The 15,489-nt window shown below is 39.1% G+C and overlaps 1 protein-coding gene across 13 annotated transcripts in view; it reads left to right on the top strand.

The window, feature by feature from the left end:
- SCAF8 (SR-related CTD associated factor 8) overlaps window positions 1-15,489 on the top strand; it is a 199,270-nt gene that overhangs the window by 18,431 nt on the left and 165,350 nt on the right. For 12 of the 13 annotated variants that reach the window (XR_004529298.2, XR_004529292.2, XR_012324923.1 and 9 more), the window contains one exon: window positions 14,555-14,638. Coding sequence is in view for 4 of the 13 variants with exons in the window: in XM_033867880.2 (XP_033723771.1) it covers window positions 14,555-14,638 (84 nt within the window). In the remaining 9 variants the exon portion in view is untranslated. Of the gene's footprint in view, window positions 1-7,392; window positions 7,411-14,554; window positions 14,639-15,489 lie in introns of those variants that run through there. The other variant, XR_012324929.1, reaches the window with a different exon arrangement.

A 15,489-nucleotide genomic window follows, 5' to 3' on the forward strand; every position in this document is an offset into this window, starting at 1 on the left:
CCCAGACCAGGGCATGAACCCGCGTCCCCTGCATTGGCAGGCGGACTCTCAACCACCAGGGAAGCCCTGTGCAGATTTCTTAACTGTGGATTTAATACTTTTTATAAAACTATTTTATAAATAAGTTATTTATAAATATTTATAAATAAATATTATCAATATGTTTGTCATAAGCATTGCATATTTGAAAATGCTATGAAATAGGACGATTTACTATATGCAAAGCTATACACTATGTATTCCCATCTTTGTGTCTTGTTTTTGGTACTTAGTGATACTCCAGTAGGAAAGCACAGCAGTCTGTTGAGATATTAATGCATTCCCATTAGGAAATAGCCACTTCTCCAATCCTTTGTGAAAATTACTGCTTGTCAAGAGATTTATTGATGAGTATGCTATATGTGTAAATAGTGTAGAAGCAGAATCACAGCTGTGACAGGAATGCTCTCTTTTTCCAATCAGTCCATTTCACTTCCACTTTCTTTATTAAACCTTTTATTTGTTGTTTCTAATTACATTTCATTTGTCTGAATACCTTCCCCAGTAGCATTTTTTATTTTGGCACTAAATTATGCCCTGTGTTCTTGTTTTCATGAGGCAAAGTCTTAAGGTCCTCATGGATCCCCCATTTTTAAATACTAGTTTGGTATGTTATTCCTTTGTTAAATGCGTATGGGAACGTGTGGGAAGAAAAAGATGCTCAGTCACTAATGGTTAAGTAAATTGTTTCCCCATACACCAGCTTTTTAATATACACACTTTGGATTAGTATCTCCAAAAAATTACCTGTGATTACATTTTGGAGAACTTTGGGATCGTTAGTGAATTGTCAAAGCTGACAGTGGTAAATCTCAGAATATGAAGAATCTGCTATGTTAGAGTAATGATGTGTCTATGACCCTCCCTTTCCACTTCAGTAGATTGTTAGATAGTTGAGGTGAAAGGCTTTGTTATCTTTTATCCCCTGAAGGGCTTAATATATTGTGCATATCTACAGTAGCTTATCAGTGAATGTTGGTTTGATTTAAGTCACCCACTAGCTTTGACCTGTTAATCAGTTCAGTTTGGCTTTGTATTTCCCAGTTCTTTTTGTTCTATTTGTTTTTAGTTGATTTTGTTTTGTTTTTAGTTGGTTTTACCTTGAAAATAAAACTTGATTGATCTCAGTAAGATTATTGCGTGAGTGCTTATGATTAACTCTCAAAGTAAATTTGAAAGTAAGTACACAAGGGTGATTGTTGTACGTCAGTTACAAGTTATATTGAGATTATTTCAGAGTGAGACATTCCACTCCTTTGAAATGGTTCTTTATTTCCATGAATATTGGCATAGGATTATAGATACAGGGTTGCAGAGATTGTTAAAAGTAAAGTTTGGGGGGGATGGGAGTAAAGAGATGTATGTCATAAATCTGGCTTTGGCATTCTGCTCCTTTGAGCACAATAGATCTGTTGCATTCAGGTGAATTTAGATATGAAGAAGCTGGATAGATTATTTTTAGCTGTATTTGGTTACCTGATTATCTTTGGAACCTAGTAAGCTAATTTATCAAAGTTAAATCAGCTTATATTTGAATAACTAATATGTGCAAGGAAGTTTTTGCATTTAATTCTTATAGTTATGAAGTTGCAGTTATTGCAAATATTTTCTATTTGTCATGTAGCATTAGACATTTCCATATTTCTGCATTAATAATGTGTATATCAGGTTTCTATCTCTTAGTATACCTTACTAAATCTCTCTTCCTGGACATTTTTTTTTAACTGCCATATAAAATGTTGATGTAAAAATAATCATGATTATGGCCTTTTGCTTCTTAAAATGTGTAAAGTCACTGGTGAAATTTTATAGCTCTTATATATAGTGCCATACTGTCTTTTTCTTCCAGATACTGTAGTTTTCAGTTCTAAAATTTCCATTTGGTTCTTTTTTGTAGTTTCTCATTCTGTGCTGAAAACTTCTATCTTTGCATTTATTTCGGGAGTTTTCTCCTTTACCTTATTTAGAATGATTATAACTTCTTTAAAGTCCTTGACTGGTAATTCCAACATCAGTGTCATTTTGGGGTTGGCATCTGTTGATTATTTTTTCCCTTGATCAGTGTGGACAGATTTTCCAGGACAGTGAGAGAGAGAGAGAGAAAGTGTGTGTGTGTGTGTGTGTGTGTGTGTGTGTGTGTGTGTGTTTTGGTATGTCAAGTAAGTTTGGCTTGTATGCTAGACATTTTCAATATTGTATTGTAGTATTTTATTAAAATCCTCTGAATAATGTTGATTTTTGTTTCGCAGGTATTCAACTCGGTTTGGTTCAGGATGCAAGTTCTGTCTTGCCTTTTTGGGTGGTTCCAGTGTCAGTTCAGTTTTCAAAGCATTTCTTTTGCTGTTTAGGTGTGCTCAGCATATGTTCCACTCACTTGTCTAGGTATTGGGTAATGGTTTACATAGATATTAGTTCTCAAAGCCTCTGCTGGGCTTCTTTGGGTCTGTTTCACACAGGCACAATTTTAGGACAAGCCCAGGACTTACGTTGGGCTCCTCTCTATCTCTCTCTGGGGTTCCCATACTCTCTCCAGATCCCAGGGCATCCTTTTCCTTGTTCTCTGGCCAAAAAGTCAGGTTTCTCTCCAGGTTTAGCCTTCAGAGTGAAGTGGCAAGAGAGAGAAGAAAATGGTATTTTTGGATAGTAGGGGCCCTTTTCCTGTCTGGAGATGGCTTTTCTCTTGGCGTTTTTGGTGCTGGGGTGGCAACAGTGGCTGTCCTTTAACCTTTAGCAGGGCCTGGGAAGAAAAGGGGGAGGAGTTGTTTTTTCCCTCACCCCTGCTTCCCCAGTAGTGTGGACGATTCCTTTTACCTAGTCTTCTGGCTAGATGAAGGGGGTTTCCCCTAGTATTGTGTTTTTAATTCTGGTATTGGCTGCACCATTTAATAATGCCGGCTCTGGGATAAAAGTCCGGAAATAACGGAGGAACACAAAACACTGCGAAATTTTTTACCTTAACATCCACACACAGCTCCCCGCCCCGCTGTAACTGGTCATTATTCAAGTTTGACTCCAGTGGCTTGGTGTTCCCTTTTACAGCATCCTCAGGTAGTTGTTTTTTATATGTAGTCAGTAGGGTTTACTTGTAATCAGTGAGAGAGAGAGAGAGGCTACAGTTGCTTACTCCATCTTGGCTGACTGTAACTTCTATGTACCTTTTTTTTTTTTTTTTAAGAAGATGTTAGGGGTAGGAGTTTATTAATTTATTTATTTTTGGCTGTTAGGTCTTTGTTTCTGTGCGAGGGCTTTCTCTAGTTGCGGCAAGCGGGGGCCACTCTTCATCGTGGTGCGCGGGCCTCTCACTATCGCGGCCTCTTGTTGCGGAGCACAGGCTCCAGACGCGCAGTCTCAGTAGTTGTGGCTCACAGGCCCAGTTGCTCCGCGGCATGTGGGATCCTCCCAGACCAGGGCTCGAACCTGTGTCCCCTGCATTGGCAGGCAGACTCTCAACCACTGCGCCACCAGGGAAGCCCTATGTACCTTTTTTAAGAGTATTTTTTAACCCCCCCTTTTCCAGGGACTTGGGAGGGTTGTAAAAATTTGGATGTTGGATTAAAGGACCATGAAAATAAGTTCTTGTGGCCTAAATTTAATTCTTTAAATGGTAATATTTTGGGGGGGGAGAGATGATAGTTTTTCTTTGCTACTAACACAGTTTTAAGCTATAACTTAGATTCTAAAATAGCTTCCTTTTTGATAGTATTTAAAACTGTAATATTAACCTTAGATGTCTGCCATGCTTGAGAAATGGGATATTCTGCTTAATAATATAAAAGGTTAATTATTTATGTGAAACTGCTTATAGCCAATAGCAAAAGATAATTTATGAAGGATATAAACATTTGTATTTGTCATAATAATCTGGTTAGCACCTTTATATATCAAATTCTCGCTTTTTGTTTTTCATTTTCTTTTTTTTTTTAATTAGAGGATCTCTAACCCACCCCCCGCCAAAGTTTGGTATATAGATTTGATCTTACTGGACAGATGTTTGCATAATTCAGATTTATAATAAAAAAATAGGCATCATTTCCTTTTATAATATCTTACATTTTTAAAGAAGGGATTCTGGGGCTTCTCTGGTGGCACAGTGGTTAAGAATCTGCCTGCCAATGCAGGGGACACGGGTTTGAGCCTTGGCCTGGGAAGATCCCACATGCTGTGCAGTAACTAAGCCCAGGAGCCACAACTACTGAGCCCACGTGCCACAACTACTGAAGCCCGCACGCCTAGAGCCCGTGCTCTGCAACAGGAGAAGCCACCGCAATGAGAAGCCCATGCACCACAAGGACAGTAGACCCCGCTTGCCCTCAACTAGAGAAATCCCATGGGCAGCAGCGAAGACCCAACACAGCCAAAAATAAAATGAATAAATTAAAAACAGAAAAATTAGAGAAGCTGCCATCCTTTTAAAAAAACAAAAAAAGGGATTCTAGATTTGAGATTCTGAAAAAAATGTACAATTTTGCATACTCTTCACCGTATCACATTGTTACCTTCATTATGTGCTTAACTGTACTCTGCAAAGTGTTTCTATTTGTTTATTAGAATGTTGTCCATCGCCAAAAGCAGCCCATTAGTTTCATGAGAACAGAGACTGTCTACCTGTTCTATTGGATCCATAGTGCCTGGTACTAATTGAGTATATTTGGAATGAGTGATGAATTCTTGGATTATAGATGATTTGCATTTTCTGCTGTCTTCATGCTTTTTTTGCATTTCCAGTTTTTCCGTAGTAAAATATTTTTATAATCAGAAAAAAGTTATAAGATTTTTTTTTAAGGTGATTATTTTTTTATGTTCTCTCACTGGTTTTTAGGTATTATGTAACATTTCAGGTTTTGTGCTTTGGTGTTTGCAATTATTTATGCCCCCCCTCCCCCAAAGATGCATTTGAAACTTTGTTCTGCAGTTTTCATGCTGGCACAATATTTAGTGTAAAATTGGGAGTTCTGCCTTTGTTAAAAGCCTGATCTGGTGGTCCTCACAGAATATCTGTGATGTATCTTTTATTTAGCCTTTGTTCTTTAAACATTGTGATTGCTCAAGAATATTGCTACTTCAGTAGAAGTTAGCCCAAGTTTATAAAGAGCTTTGTTTCAAATACTTTTTACAAAGAAATTTACTTTAAAAAACCTTAGGAACATGTCGATATTGGTCACATTATTGTTTTAGAATGTGCTTTTCTTAATGTTGGATCTACTACTGTTAGTCTAATGCTAATGTTCTCTGGTCACATTTTGTCATGTCCTGTGAGTCTGATTTTATACGTCACTTTGTTACATGCTTGTATTATCAGATAGTTTATATTGTATTCCAAACCAAAAATAATATGGAAGATTGTGCTATGTAAAGAAAGGAGAACTCATATGTTAGGGAGTGAGAAGTTTTGGATATGGAGAATACCTAGTTTTTGACTTGTTGAGGTAAAATTTGTAATGAGGTGTATTGGTTCTCAGGTATTAAAATTGGTGAATATTATGCTCTTTAAAATGACTACCAGTGAAACAAGTCTCTTATTTACTTTTTTTATATATATATAAATTTATTTATTTTTATTTTTGGCTGTGTTGGGTTTTCGTTGTTGCGCGAGGGCTTTCTCTAGTTGTGGCCAGCGAGGGCTACTCTTTGTTGCGGTGCGCAGGCTTCTCATTGCAGTGGCTTCTCTTGTTGTGGCACGCGGGCTCAGCTGCTGTGGCTCACAGGCTCTAGAGCACAGGCTCAGCAGTTGTGGCTCACGGGCTTAGTTGCTCTGCAGCATGTGGGATCTTCCTGGACCAGGGCTCAAACCTGTGTCCCCTGCATTGGCAGGTGGATTGTTAACCACTGCACCACCAGGGAAGCCCTCTTACTTACTTTTTATTCCTATATGCAAAATACTGAATTTCTATTTTTAAAGTTAGGAAAAGATAGAGAACTGTTTTATTTTGAAATTTTCATTTCTGTTGAATACTTTGAATTATAAAAATGGTTTTTGCAAAAATATTTATGAAAAGTAAAAATATCTATACAGTCAAGTTAGAAAATTAAGATAAATCGTTCACAGCTTTCTTCTACTTTATTTATTTTCTTTTGCTGTGTAACACATTGCCACAAACTTAGCTTGCGGCTTAAGCACCATGTACTTATTTCACAGTTTCTGTGGGTCAGGATCAGGCACTGGTTAGCTGGGTCCTCTGCTGATGGGCTCACTAGGCCAAAGTCAGGGCGTCAGCCAGGCAGGCTGTGCTCTCATTTGAAATGTGTGGTCCTCTGCCCAGCTCATCCAGATTGTTGGCTTAATACAGTTCCTTGCCATTGTAGGACTGAGGTCTCCATTTTATTTGCTGGCTATGGGCTGGGTGTCTTTCGGAGTTCCTAGCAGCCACCGTCAGGTCCTAGTTGCCTTGTAGCCTTCTTATGTGTGTCTTCACATGGCTGTGAGAGGGAGCTAGTTCTCTGGTGTCTCTTCTTAGAAGGACAGTAATTTTATTGGATAAGGCCTTCACTCTTATGACCTCATTTAACCTTAAATACAATACCTCCATAAAGGCCCTATTTTCAAATACAGTTGACCCTTGAACAGCACGGGTTTGAACTGTGAGGGTTCACTTATATGTGGAATTTTTTCAGTGGTAAATGCTACAGTACTAAACAACCCGTGGTTGGTTGAATCCACGGATACAGAACCATAGATATGGAGGGCTGGCTATAAGTTATATGTGGGTTTTTGACTATGTGGAGGGTCATCACCCCTAATTCTTGCATTGTTCAGTGGTCACTGCATAGTCACGTTAGGCATTGGGACTTCAACATATGAAATTTGGGGGAGAGATACTGTAGAAGGCCAGGGTTGGCAAGTGGAGTTAAAACAAGATTGTATTAAAATGTAATTGTTACATTTTTCAGAATAACGTATGCATGTAGTTTCTTTTTAAGTACAAAAGAGATTTTATTGGAAGCTCTTTCTTCTCACCCTGTGCTGGATCTCCAAAAAGAACAGTGTTTTAATTCATAACACTTCTGATGATAACCTTCATATCACTAAGCAATAATTTTATATGTGTTTCTTTAATGGTCAATTTTAGACAGTGACATTTTGCAACGGTAGGTGAGGCATTAGTTCACTTGTGCTGGTCTTGCCCTCTGAATACCTTGTTGTTTTTTTTTTTTTTTTTTGCGGTACGCGGGCCTCTCACTGCTGTGGCCTCTCCCACTGCGGAGCACAGGCTCCGGACGCGCAGGCTCAGCGGCCATGGCTCACGGGCCCAGCCGCTCCGCGGCATGTGGGATCTTCCCAGACCGGGGCATGAACCCGTGTCCCCTGCATCAGCAGGCGGACTCTCAACCACTGCGCCACCAGGGAAGCCCTGAATACCTTGATTTTGAATGGTGAGACTGGATTTTTGCAGGGCAAATTATTTCCCTCTTTGGCTGTATCTGTGTGTTTTGGGGCTTGCGGTTTTCTCTTTGTTTCATCAGTTAACCAGTCCTTTTATGACATTTCCATTTTCTGGAAATTTTCTTGTCTGCTTATTCTGTTCCCATTCCCATTCTACTTTTTATTGTGAGTTTTAAATACCTTTAAAAAATTATTCCTTTTTTATCCTGCCAGTAAGAAGAAGAAAAGGAAAAGGTGGTCAGCATGCTATCTTGAATTGAAAGTACCAAGATTGTGTTGGATCCAGGAACTTTTGTGATTGTCTGATTTCTTAGGAGATTTGAAGGATCCTAACTCTAGTACTCTCAAGGCCCTGAAGGACCATTGTAGAGAAAAATGAATTGGATTGATTAATATTTTAGGTTCACACTTAAGGTTAATTCATATTGGACATAGAATCAACCTTGAAGGCATAAGATTAATCTGTAAATGAGCAAGATTTTACCCCAATTTAATGGTTCTCTTGGGTTTGTCAGGTCACATGTTTTTTTGTTGCACTCTTCCAGGGTCATGGTAGAATTCATTTAATATTGCTCAAATTGGGAAAGGCACTAAGATTTTTGAAGTGGAGAGTTTGCTCGAAATAAAAAGCATGAAGTACAACATTTTGTTAAATTTTGGGTAATGAGCCTTACTCAGTGCATAGATGAGGAAAGGCCTCAATACACTTGGCAGGACGTGAGAGTGTCGTGTTTATCCAAAAACAAACAAAGTGGAGTGTTTGTAGGATTGAGAAATAAAATTGCCCAATATCGGGTTGACCTGGTTTTGTAAAAAGGTTATGTTGGAACACACCCTGCCCATTCATGTGAGTTGTTTGTGGCTGCTTTCTTTACCCAGGGGTAGTGCTGAGTACAGGCATACCTCAGATGTTTCGGGTTTGGTTCTGGACCACCACAATAAAGCAAATTTTGCAATAAAGCAAGTCACATGAATTTTTGCTTTCCCAGTACATATTAAAGTTATGTTTACACTATACTAGTGTGCAGTAGCATTCAGTCTAAAAAATGTACATACTTTGTTTTTAAAACTTACTGCTAAAAAATACCATCATCTCAGCCTTTGGTGACTTGTAATCTTTTTGCTGGTGGAGGGTCTTGCCTCACTGTTGATGGCTGCTGACTGATCAGGGTGGTGGTGCTGAGGCTTGGGATGGCCATGGTAATTCCTTAAAACAACAGTGAAGTTTCTGCTGCATGGATTGACTCTTCCTTTTACAAACAATTTTTCTGTAGAATGCAGTGCTTTTTTAAAGCAGTTTTCCATAGTAGAACTTTCAAATTGGAGTCAGTCCTCCGAAATCCTGCCTAATCAACCACGTTTATGTAATATTCTGTATCCTTTGTGGTCATTTCAGCAGTCTTCACAGCATATTCACCAGGATAGAATTCTGTCTCAAGAAACCACTTTCTTTGCTCATCCATAAGAAGCAACTCCTCATTCTTTAAAATTTTATCATGAGATTGCAGCAATTCAGTCACATCTTCAGGCTCCACTTCTAATTCTACTTCTCTTGCTATTTCTACCACATCTGCAGTTACTTCCTCAGTGAAGTCTTGAACCCCTCGAAGTCAACCGTGAGGGTTGGAATCAGCTTCTTCCAAACTCCTGTTAACGTTGATGTTTTGACCCTTTCCCATGAATCATGAATATTCTCAATGGCATCAAGAACGGTGAAACCTTTCCAGAAGGTTTTCAATTTACTTTGCCTAGATTCATGAGAAGAATCACTCTCTATTGCAGCTATAACCTTACGAAATATATTTCTTAATAAGACTTGAAAGTTGAAATGACACCTCAATCCATGGGCTGCAGAATGGATGTTGTGTTAGCAGATGAGAACATTAATCTCATTGTACATCATCAGAGCTCTGGGGTGACCAGGTGCATTGTCAGTGAGCAGTAATATTTTGAAAGGAATTTTTTTTTTTCTGAGCAGTAGGTCTCAACAGTGAGCTTAAAATATTCAGTATGCCATCTTGTAAATAGATGTGCTGTCCTCCAGGTTTTGTTATTCCATTTAGAGAGCACAGGCATAGTAGATTGAGCATAATTCTTCAAGGCGTGTAGGATTTCCACAATGGTAAATGAGCATTGGCTTCAGCTAGTCACCAGCTGCATTAGCCCCTAACAGGAGAGTCAGCCTGTCCTTTGAAACTTTGAAACCAGGCATTGACTTCTCCTCTCTAGCTAGAAAGTCCTACATGGCATCTTCTTCCAGCATAAGGTTATTTTGTCTACATTGAAAATCTGTTGTTTAGTTTAGCCACTTTCATTAATGGTCTGAGCTAGATCTTCTGGATAACTTGCTGCAGCTTCTCCATCAGCACTTGCTGCTTCTCCTTGCGCTTTGATGTTATGGAGAAGATGGCATCTCTCCTTAAATCTCATGAATCACCTCTGCTAGCTTCACATTTTTCTTCTGCAGCTTCCTCTCCTCTCTCGGCCTTCAGAGAATTGAAGAGAGTTAGGGACTGGCTCTGGATTTGGCTTTGGCTTAAGGGAATGTGGTGTCTGGTTTAATCTTCTATCCAGACCACTGAAACTTTCTCCGTATCAGCAGTAAGGCTGCTTTGCTGGCTCATCATTCACGTATTCACTGGAATAGCACTTTTAATTTCCTTCAAGACCTTTTCCTTTGTATTCACAACTTGACTGTTTGGTGCAAGAGGTCTATCACCCTGCCTCCTTCACTGACACAGGGTTGCAAAGCACGGTGAAATGAAATATGCCTGTTGTGCGATAGCAAGTGTGTAGCCTCCAAAGCCTAAAATATTTACTGTGCTGACCCCTGGCTTAATCAATAATGGACAACTTAAAAACTCTTCATTAGAAATGAGTTTTTTGGGGGAGTAGCCAGCAGCCACTGAGAAATCTCCGTTTAGGTTAAAGATTTCTCAAACCTTGATTGAAGTCATTAGAAACTGATTTGATTTGAAGAAGTTGTTTTCAGATCTAAAAATGTGCATTTCATGTGGTACATACAAGTGATAGAATAGAAAATTTAAGTGTTACTGATTGAAAGAGCACTCTGCAATGTAACTGAAAGGAGTTGAAAAACAAAAGAATGAATGAGTTAGACTGAAAGCCCAGGCTGTTGTTTAGTATCTTTCCTTTGAATCCGTAAGTCTTGAGTAGCCAAAGGAAGGACACGTCAGGACTGGGACTTCATTAAATTTTAGTAAAGGCATTCTGTGAAGAATTAGATGAAGTGATCTATGCCTCTTTTCTGGCTGTCAGATTTAATAAAGAAATGAGATTTTAGAGAATCTAAATAAATGGTTAGTTGGAAGCACATGTATTCAGTGGGCCTTTGAAAAGTACTTAATTGCTTAGTATTTTTCTAAGTAATACCTTAAGTTTCTGCAGTATTAAAAAGAGGGTCTCTCAGACATCCCTGGTGGTGCAGTGGATAAGAATCCACCTTCCGATGCAGGGGACACGGGTTCAAGCCCTGATCAGGGAACTAAGATTCCACATGCCGAGGGGCAGCTAAATCTGTGCACTGCAGCGGCTGAGCCCCCGCGATCTGGAGCCTGCACGCCATAACGAAAGATCCTGCATGCTGCAGCGAAGACCCCGAGTGCCGCAACTAAGACCTGACACAGCCAAATAAATAAAAGTAAATAAATAAATTTAAAAAAATAAAGAGGGTCTCTGATAAGAGCTGACTTTTCATGCTGTTGAAATGTTTTACAAGTCTAAGCTATATTTTCCCTACATCATTCTCCCAACCTCCCCCCCCGCCCAATAAAAAAAGGAAGGAAGAAAGAGAGCAAAGTTTTTGATCTGCTAGAATATGGACCAGTGCTTGATTGAAACTTTAGGGCTTTACCACACAAAATGAAAGAAGTAATGTATTGTCAACTATAGGAAGACCCTGGTGCCTCTTCATTGCCCCAGTCATATAAATTACTATGGAATGTACCTTCAGGTACCTGAGTGAATAAATGTTTGATGCATACTTTAATATTATTCATTTAAATGGAGAATGCCTCCAAAGAGAAGGATTTTAATTTAATAATGGCTAACCCTGTTGAGTGACTTAAGTATGTTCTAAAAGCTTTATATGCAATGTTTCTGTAAAATGAGTATTGCTTCTGTTTTCTAAACGAGAAAACTAAGGTTCAGAGGTTTAGCAACTTTGTATTAAGGTAACATAGTTGGAATTAAAATCCAGGTCTTTCTGTGCAAAGCTTGTACAATGCTGTGTCTTATATGTACTTGTTCATTTTAATTTATTCTTAACAAATTCTTATTCTCAACGAATTCTTATTCTCTGCCAGACACCGAGGATACAGTTTGGACAAAGGGGGAAAAAAATCTAAGCATAAAAGGCAGAGTTTCTCTTCTTAGAGCTTATTCTTTAGTAGGAGAGGGCAGGTCTGGATCTCAGATGGGCTGCAGTCTGGGCCTGCTAAGAACTAATGGGAAATTGACCTTTGCTCTACACAGCTTGCTGAAAACACTGTGTTGATGTTGTTTTGCACCTAGTGAGGTGGTTGGCATACAGTTAGATTTTCTAAAACAGACAGGTAGGAATTGAGGCCATGAGTATATTAAAATTCCCTGTGAGTTTGACAGAGGTAGCTTCTTAAATGATCTGATGGGATCCTAACCCCGGTTGGGCAGTATCATCAACAAGTGGACACCTCTGTGGGAACTTAAAGGGAAAGACGTTTATACTTCTCCCAAGGTTGATTTCAGTTTGGACAGCTCTTGGTGTTCAGTTAGTGTCTTATTGCTTAAACTGCATTAAAGGAACTTATATCCTTTGTCTCAAGGATGTCAGTCTTTGTCACCCTTTGGGACAGTCCTTTTAAAAGTCAAATATTAGTTAAATAATCATGCAAGTAAGTGTCAAATTCTGTGATGAATGCTTCAAAGGTGAGTGACAGTACAATGAGGGTATAAAAGGTGGTATAGGGGCTTCCCTTGTGGCACAGTGGTTGAGAGTCCGCCTGCCAACGCAGGGGACACGGGTTCGTGCCCCGGTCCGGGAAGATCCCACATGCCATGGAGCGGCTGGGCCCGTGGGCCATGGCCACTGAGCCTGCGCGCCCGGAGCCTGTGCTCCACAACGGGAGAGGCCACAACAGTGAGAGGCCCGCGTACCGCAAAAAAAAAAGGTGGTATAGCTCTGGTTGGGGAGTTGTAGGGAAGGCTTTCCGCATTAGGTGATGCTTTAACTAAGATGAATGAGTATGCATAAACTAGTAGGGAGGTCCTAGTTCTATTCCAAATAGAGGAAACAAGCCCATTTTTAAAGGCTCTGTGGCAGGGAACTGAAAAAAGACCGTTGTGCCTAGGGCAGAGAGCTGGGGAGAGGAGCATGGTGTGAGATGAGACTGGAAAGGTAGACAGGAATTAGATCAGGCACGGGCCTTGTATGTGTAGATTTTTGTGTATCTCCAAAGAGTGGGAAGTCATTGAACCTTTTAGGGTGGTAGAGGAAGTGGGTGAGTATCAGTCACCTGATCAGATTAGTTTTTGAAAAGATAGACATGCTATCACAATGTGCGAGATGAAGGTAATTTGGACTGTGGTCATGGTAGTGGTTGGAGGAAGAAGAGGCACACATGGAGGAAACTGGGTAAAAATCAATAGAATTCAGTGATGAATAGGTTATAAGGGCTGCTGGAGCAAAGGCTATAGAGCAGCGGTCCCCAACCTTTTTGGCACCAGGGACCGTTTTCGTGGAAGACAGTTTTTCCATGGACGGGATTGGGGGGCCGGGATGGATGGTTCAGGCGGGAACAGGAGTGATGCGGAGCAGCAGATGGAGCTTCGCTCACTCGCCCCCCCGCTTGCCTCCTGCTGTGCGGCCCGGTTCATAACAGGCCATGGACCACTGCTGTCCCGCCCCGGGGGTTGGGGAGCCCCGCTCTAGAGGACTCCCTAGTTGTTAACCAACCAGTGTTGTTTTGAGTTGCTTTGCAAGTCTGTTCAGGTTGTTTTTGCGATGTTCTGAGGGCCAAAGCTTAGTTTCCAGGCTTCTAGTTAATATCTTATAGCATTGTAGTTAAATTCCCAGCATCATTTAATACCAGTTTTCATCAGTATTTATTTAAGCTTAGTTATTTGTCTTTTGCCTAATTCCCCCACCTTGTCTTCATCCGTTTTCTCTCTAAGCAGTATTATTATCCTTTGCGTATATGAGAAATCTTAAAACAAAAATTTGGGGCGGGGGGGTGGGATTATTGCTAAATATTAGATCGCTTGACTTCTAAAAACAATTATATTGAGATGTAATTCACATACCACGCAATTAACCAATTGAAAGTGTATAATTCAGTGGTGTTTAGTATGGTTGTGCAGTCATCACCACAGTCAATTTTAGAATATTTTTGTCACTTAAAAAACATGCTTTACTCATTAGTTATCACTCCTCATTTCTCCCCAGCTCCCCCAGCTCTAGACAATCACCAATAGATTTGCCTTTTCTGGACATTTCATATAAATGCAATTCTGTAACATGTTTTAAATATGGCTTTTTAAACTGAGCATGTTTTCAAGGTTCATCCATGTTGTAGCATGTATCAGTACTTCATTCCATTTTCATGGCTAATATTTCACTGAATGGGTAGAAGAAATTTTGTTTATCCATTCCTCAGTTGATGGACATTTAGGTGGTTTCCACTTCTTAAATGAATTTTTTATGAATAATGCTGCAGTGACCGTTTGTGTACAAGTTTTTATGGGAACGTATATTTTCACCTCTGTTGGGTATATACCTGGGAGTGGAATTGCTGGGTCATATTACATATTATTTTTTTTTTGAAAAACTGCCGAAATGTCTTCCAAAGCTGCTGCACCATTTTACATTCCCATTAGTAATGTGGATAAGGGTTCGTTTCTCTACATCCTTGCTAACACTTGTCTTTTTGATTATAAGCAAGTAAGTGTAAAGTGATAATCTCATTGTGGTTTTGATGTGTATTTGCTTGATGGCTAATAATGTTGAACTTGATTTTTAAAAGAAAAGCAGCACTTTAATTTCACTGAGGATATAAAAATAGAAATGGTTGGTAATTTCATGTAATTTCTTAGAGACCAGTTTTGCTGTGTTTAAAATTTGTTCTTCTTTTTCATCAGTTGTATTCCCTGAATGACTACAAGCCACCCATTTCTAAAGCGAAAATGACCCAAATTACTAAAGCAGCCATCAAAGCTATTAAGGTGAGTAACACCTTTTATTCTTGTGTTTTTCAAAGGAAATACTACACTAATATTTTGCAGGAGGGATGATTTTTATAGATTATATGTTGTCTTCCTCTTTTCAGAGTCAGTACATGTTCAAGAGAAAAAACGCAAAAATGAAAATCTGTCACCTGCAAACTCTCTCACCTAGAGATAAACACTTAATATCTTGATAAATATTGTTCCATAAACTTGGAAGCAATCATTTTCCCTTATTTTTCTTAGGTAAGATTTTAGATGTAGCCACATTGTGGAGAACGTGTTTAACATTGTTATTTGTCACACTGACTTTACAGAATCTTGAAATACAAGTTAAGAAAAGGTTTCTTTAAAAAAATTAATGTATTCTTTTTCTTATTGATTGTATTATAGATTTAAAAATGGGCCATTATGGAAAATAATTGGGCTTCATTGTACATAGGACATTTAAACTGTGGGAAGAGGCCACAGGTATTTAGCCATTGTTCTGATAACAGTGGTTTTGATTTATGGATACTTCTGAAAATCTCAGGAAAAGGTTGGGTCATCTCTAGAGAAATACACATATGTACAGAATTTTGCATAAAATTTCTTGGTTTTAGGGACCTTATGAAGCTCGACCATAGACATCTCTCCAAAATGTTCTTGTCCCCAAAGCTAAGACTCCCTGCTCTAGTAGGGTTGTTAAAACTGAGAATGAGTGAGTGCTTATTTTTAATTAAGTAGGTATTAACCTATAGATATTTGGTGATACGTTTTCCTGCTCTGAGCATTAGCTCATAACCAGAAGCACCACTATTTAAATAAATTGTCTTTTTTGTTTTTTTGTTTGTTTTTGGCCACACTTCGCT

Source organism: Tursiops truncatus, chromosome 12, assembly GCF_011762595.2.
Source record: "Tursiops truncatus isolate mTurTru1 chromosome 12, mTurTru1.mat.Y, whole genome shotgun sequence".
Lineage (NCBI taxonomy): Eukaryota > Metazoa > Chordata > Mammalia > Artiodactyla > Delphinidae > Tursiops > Tursiops truncatus.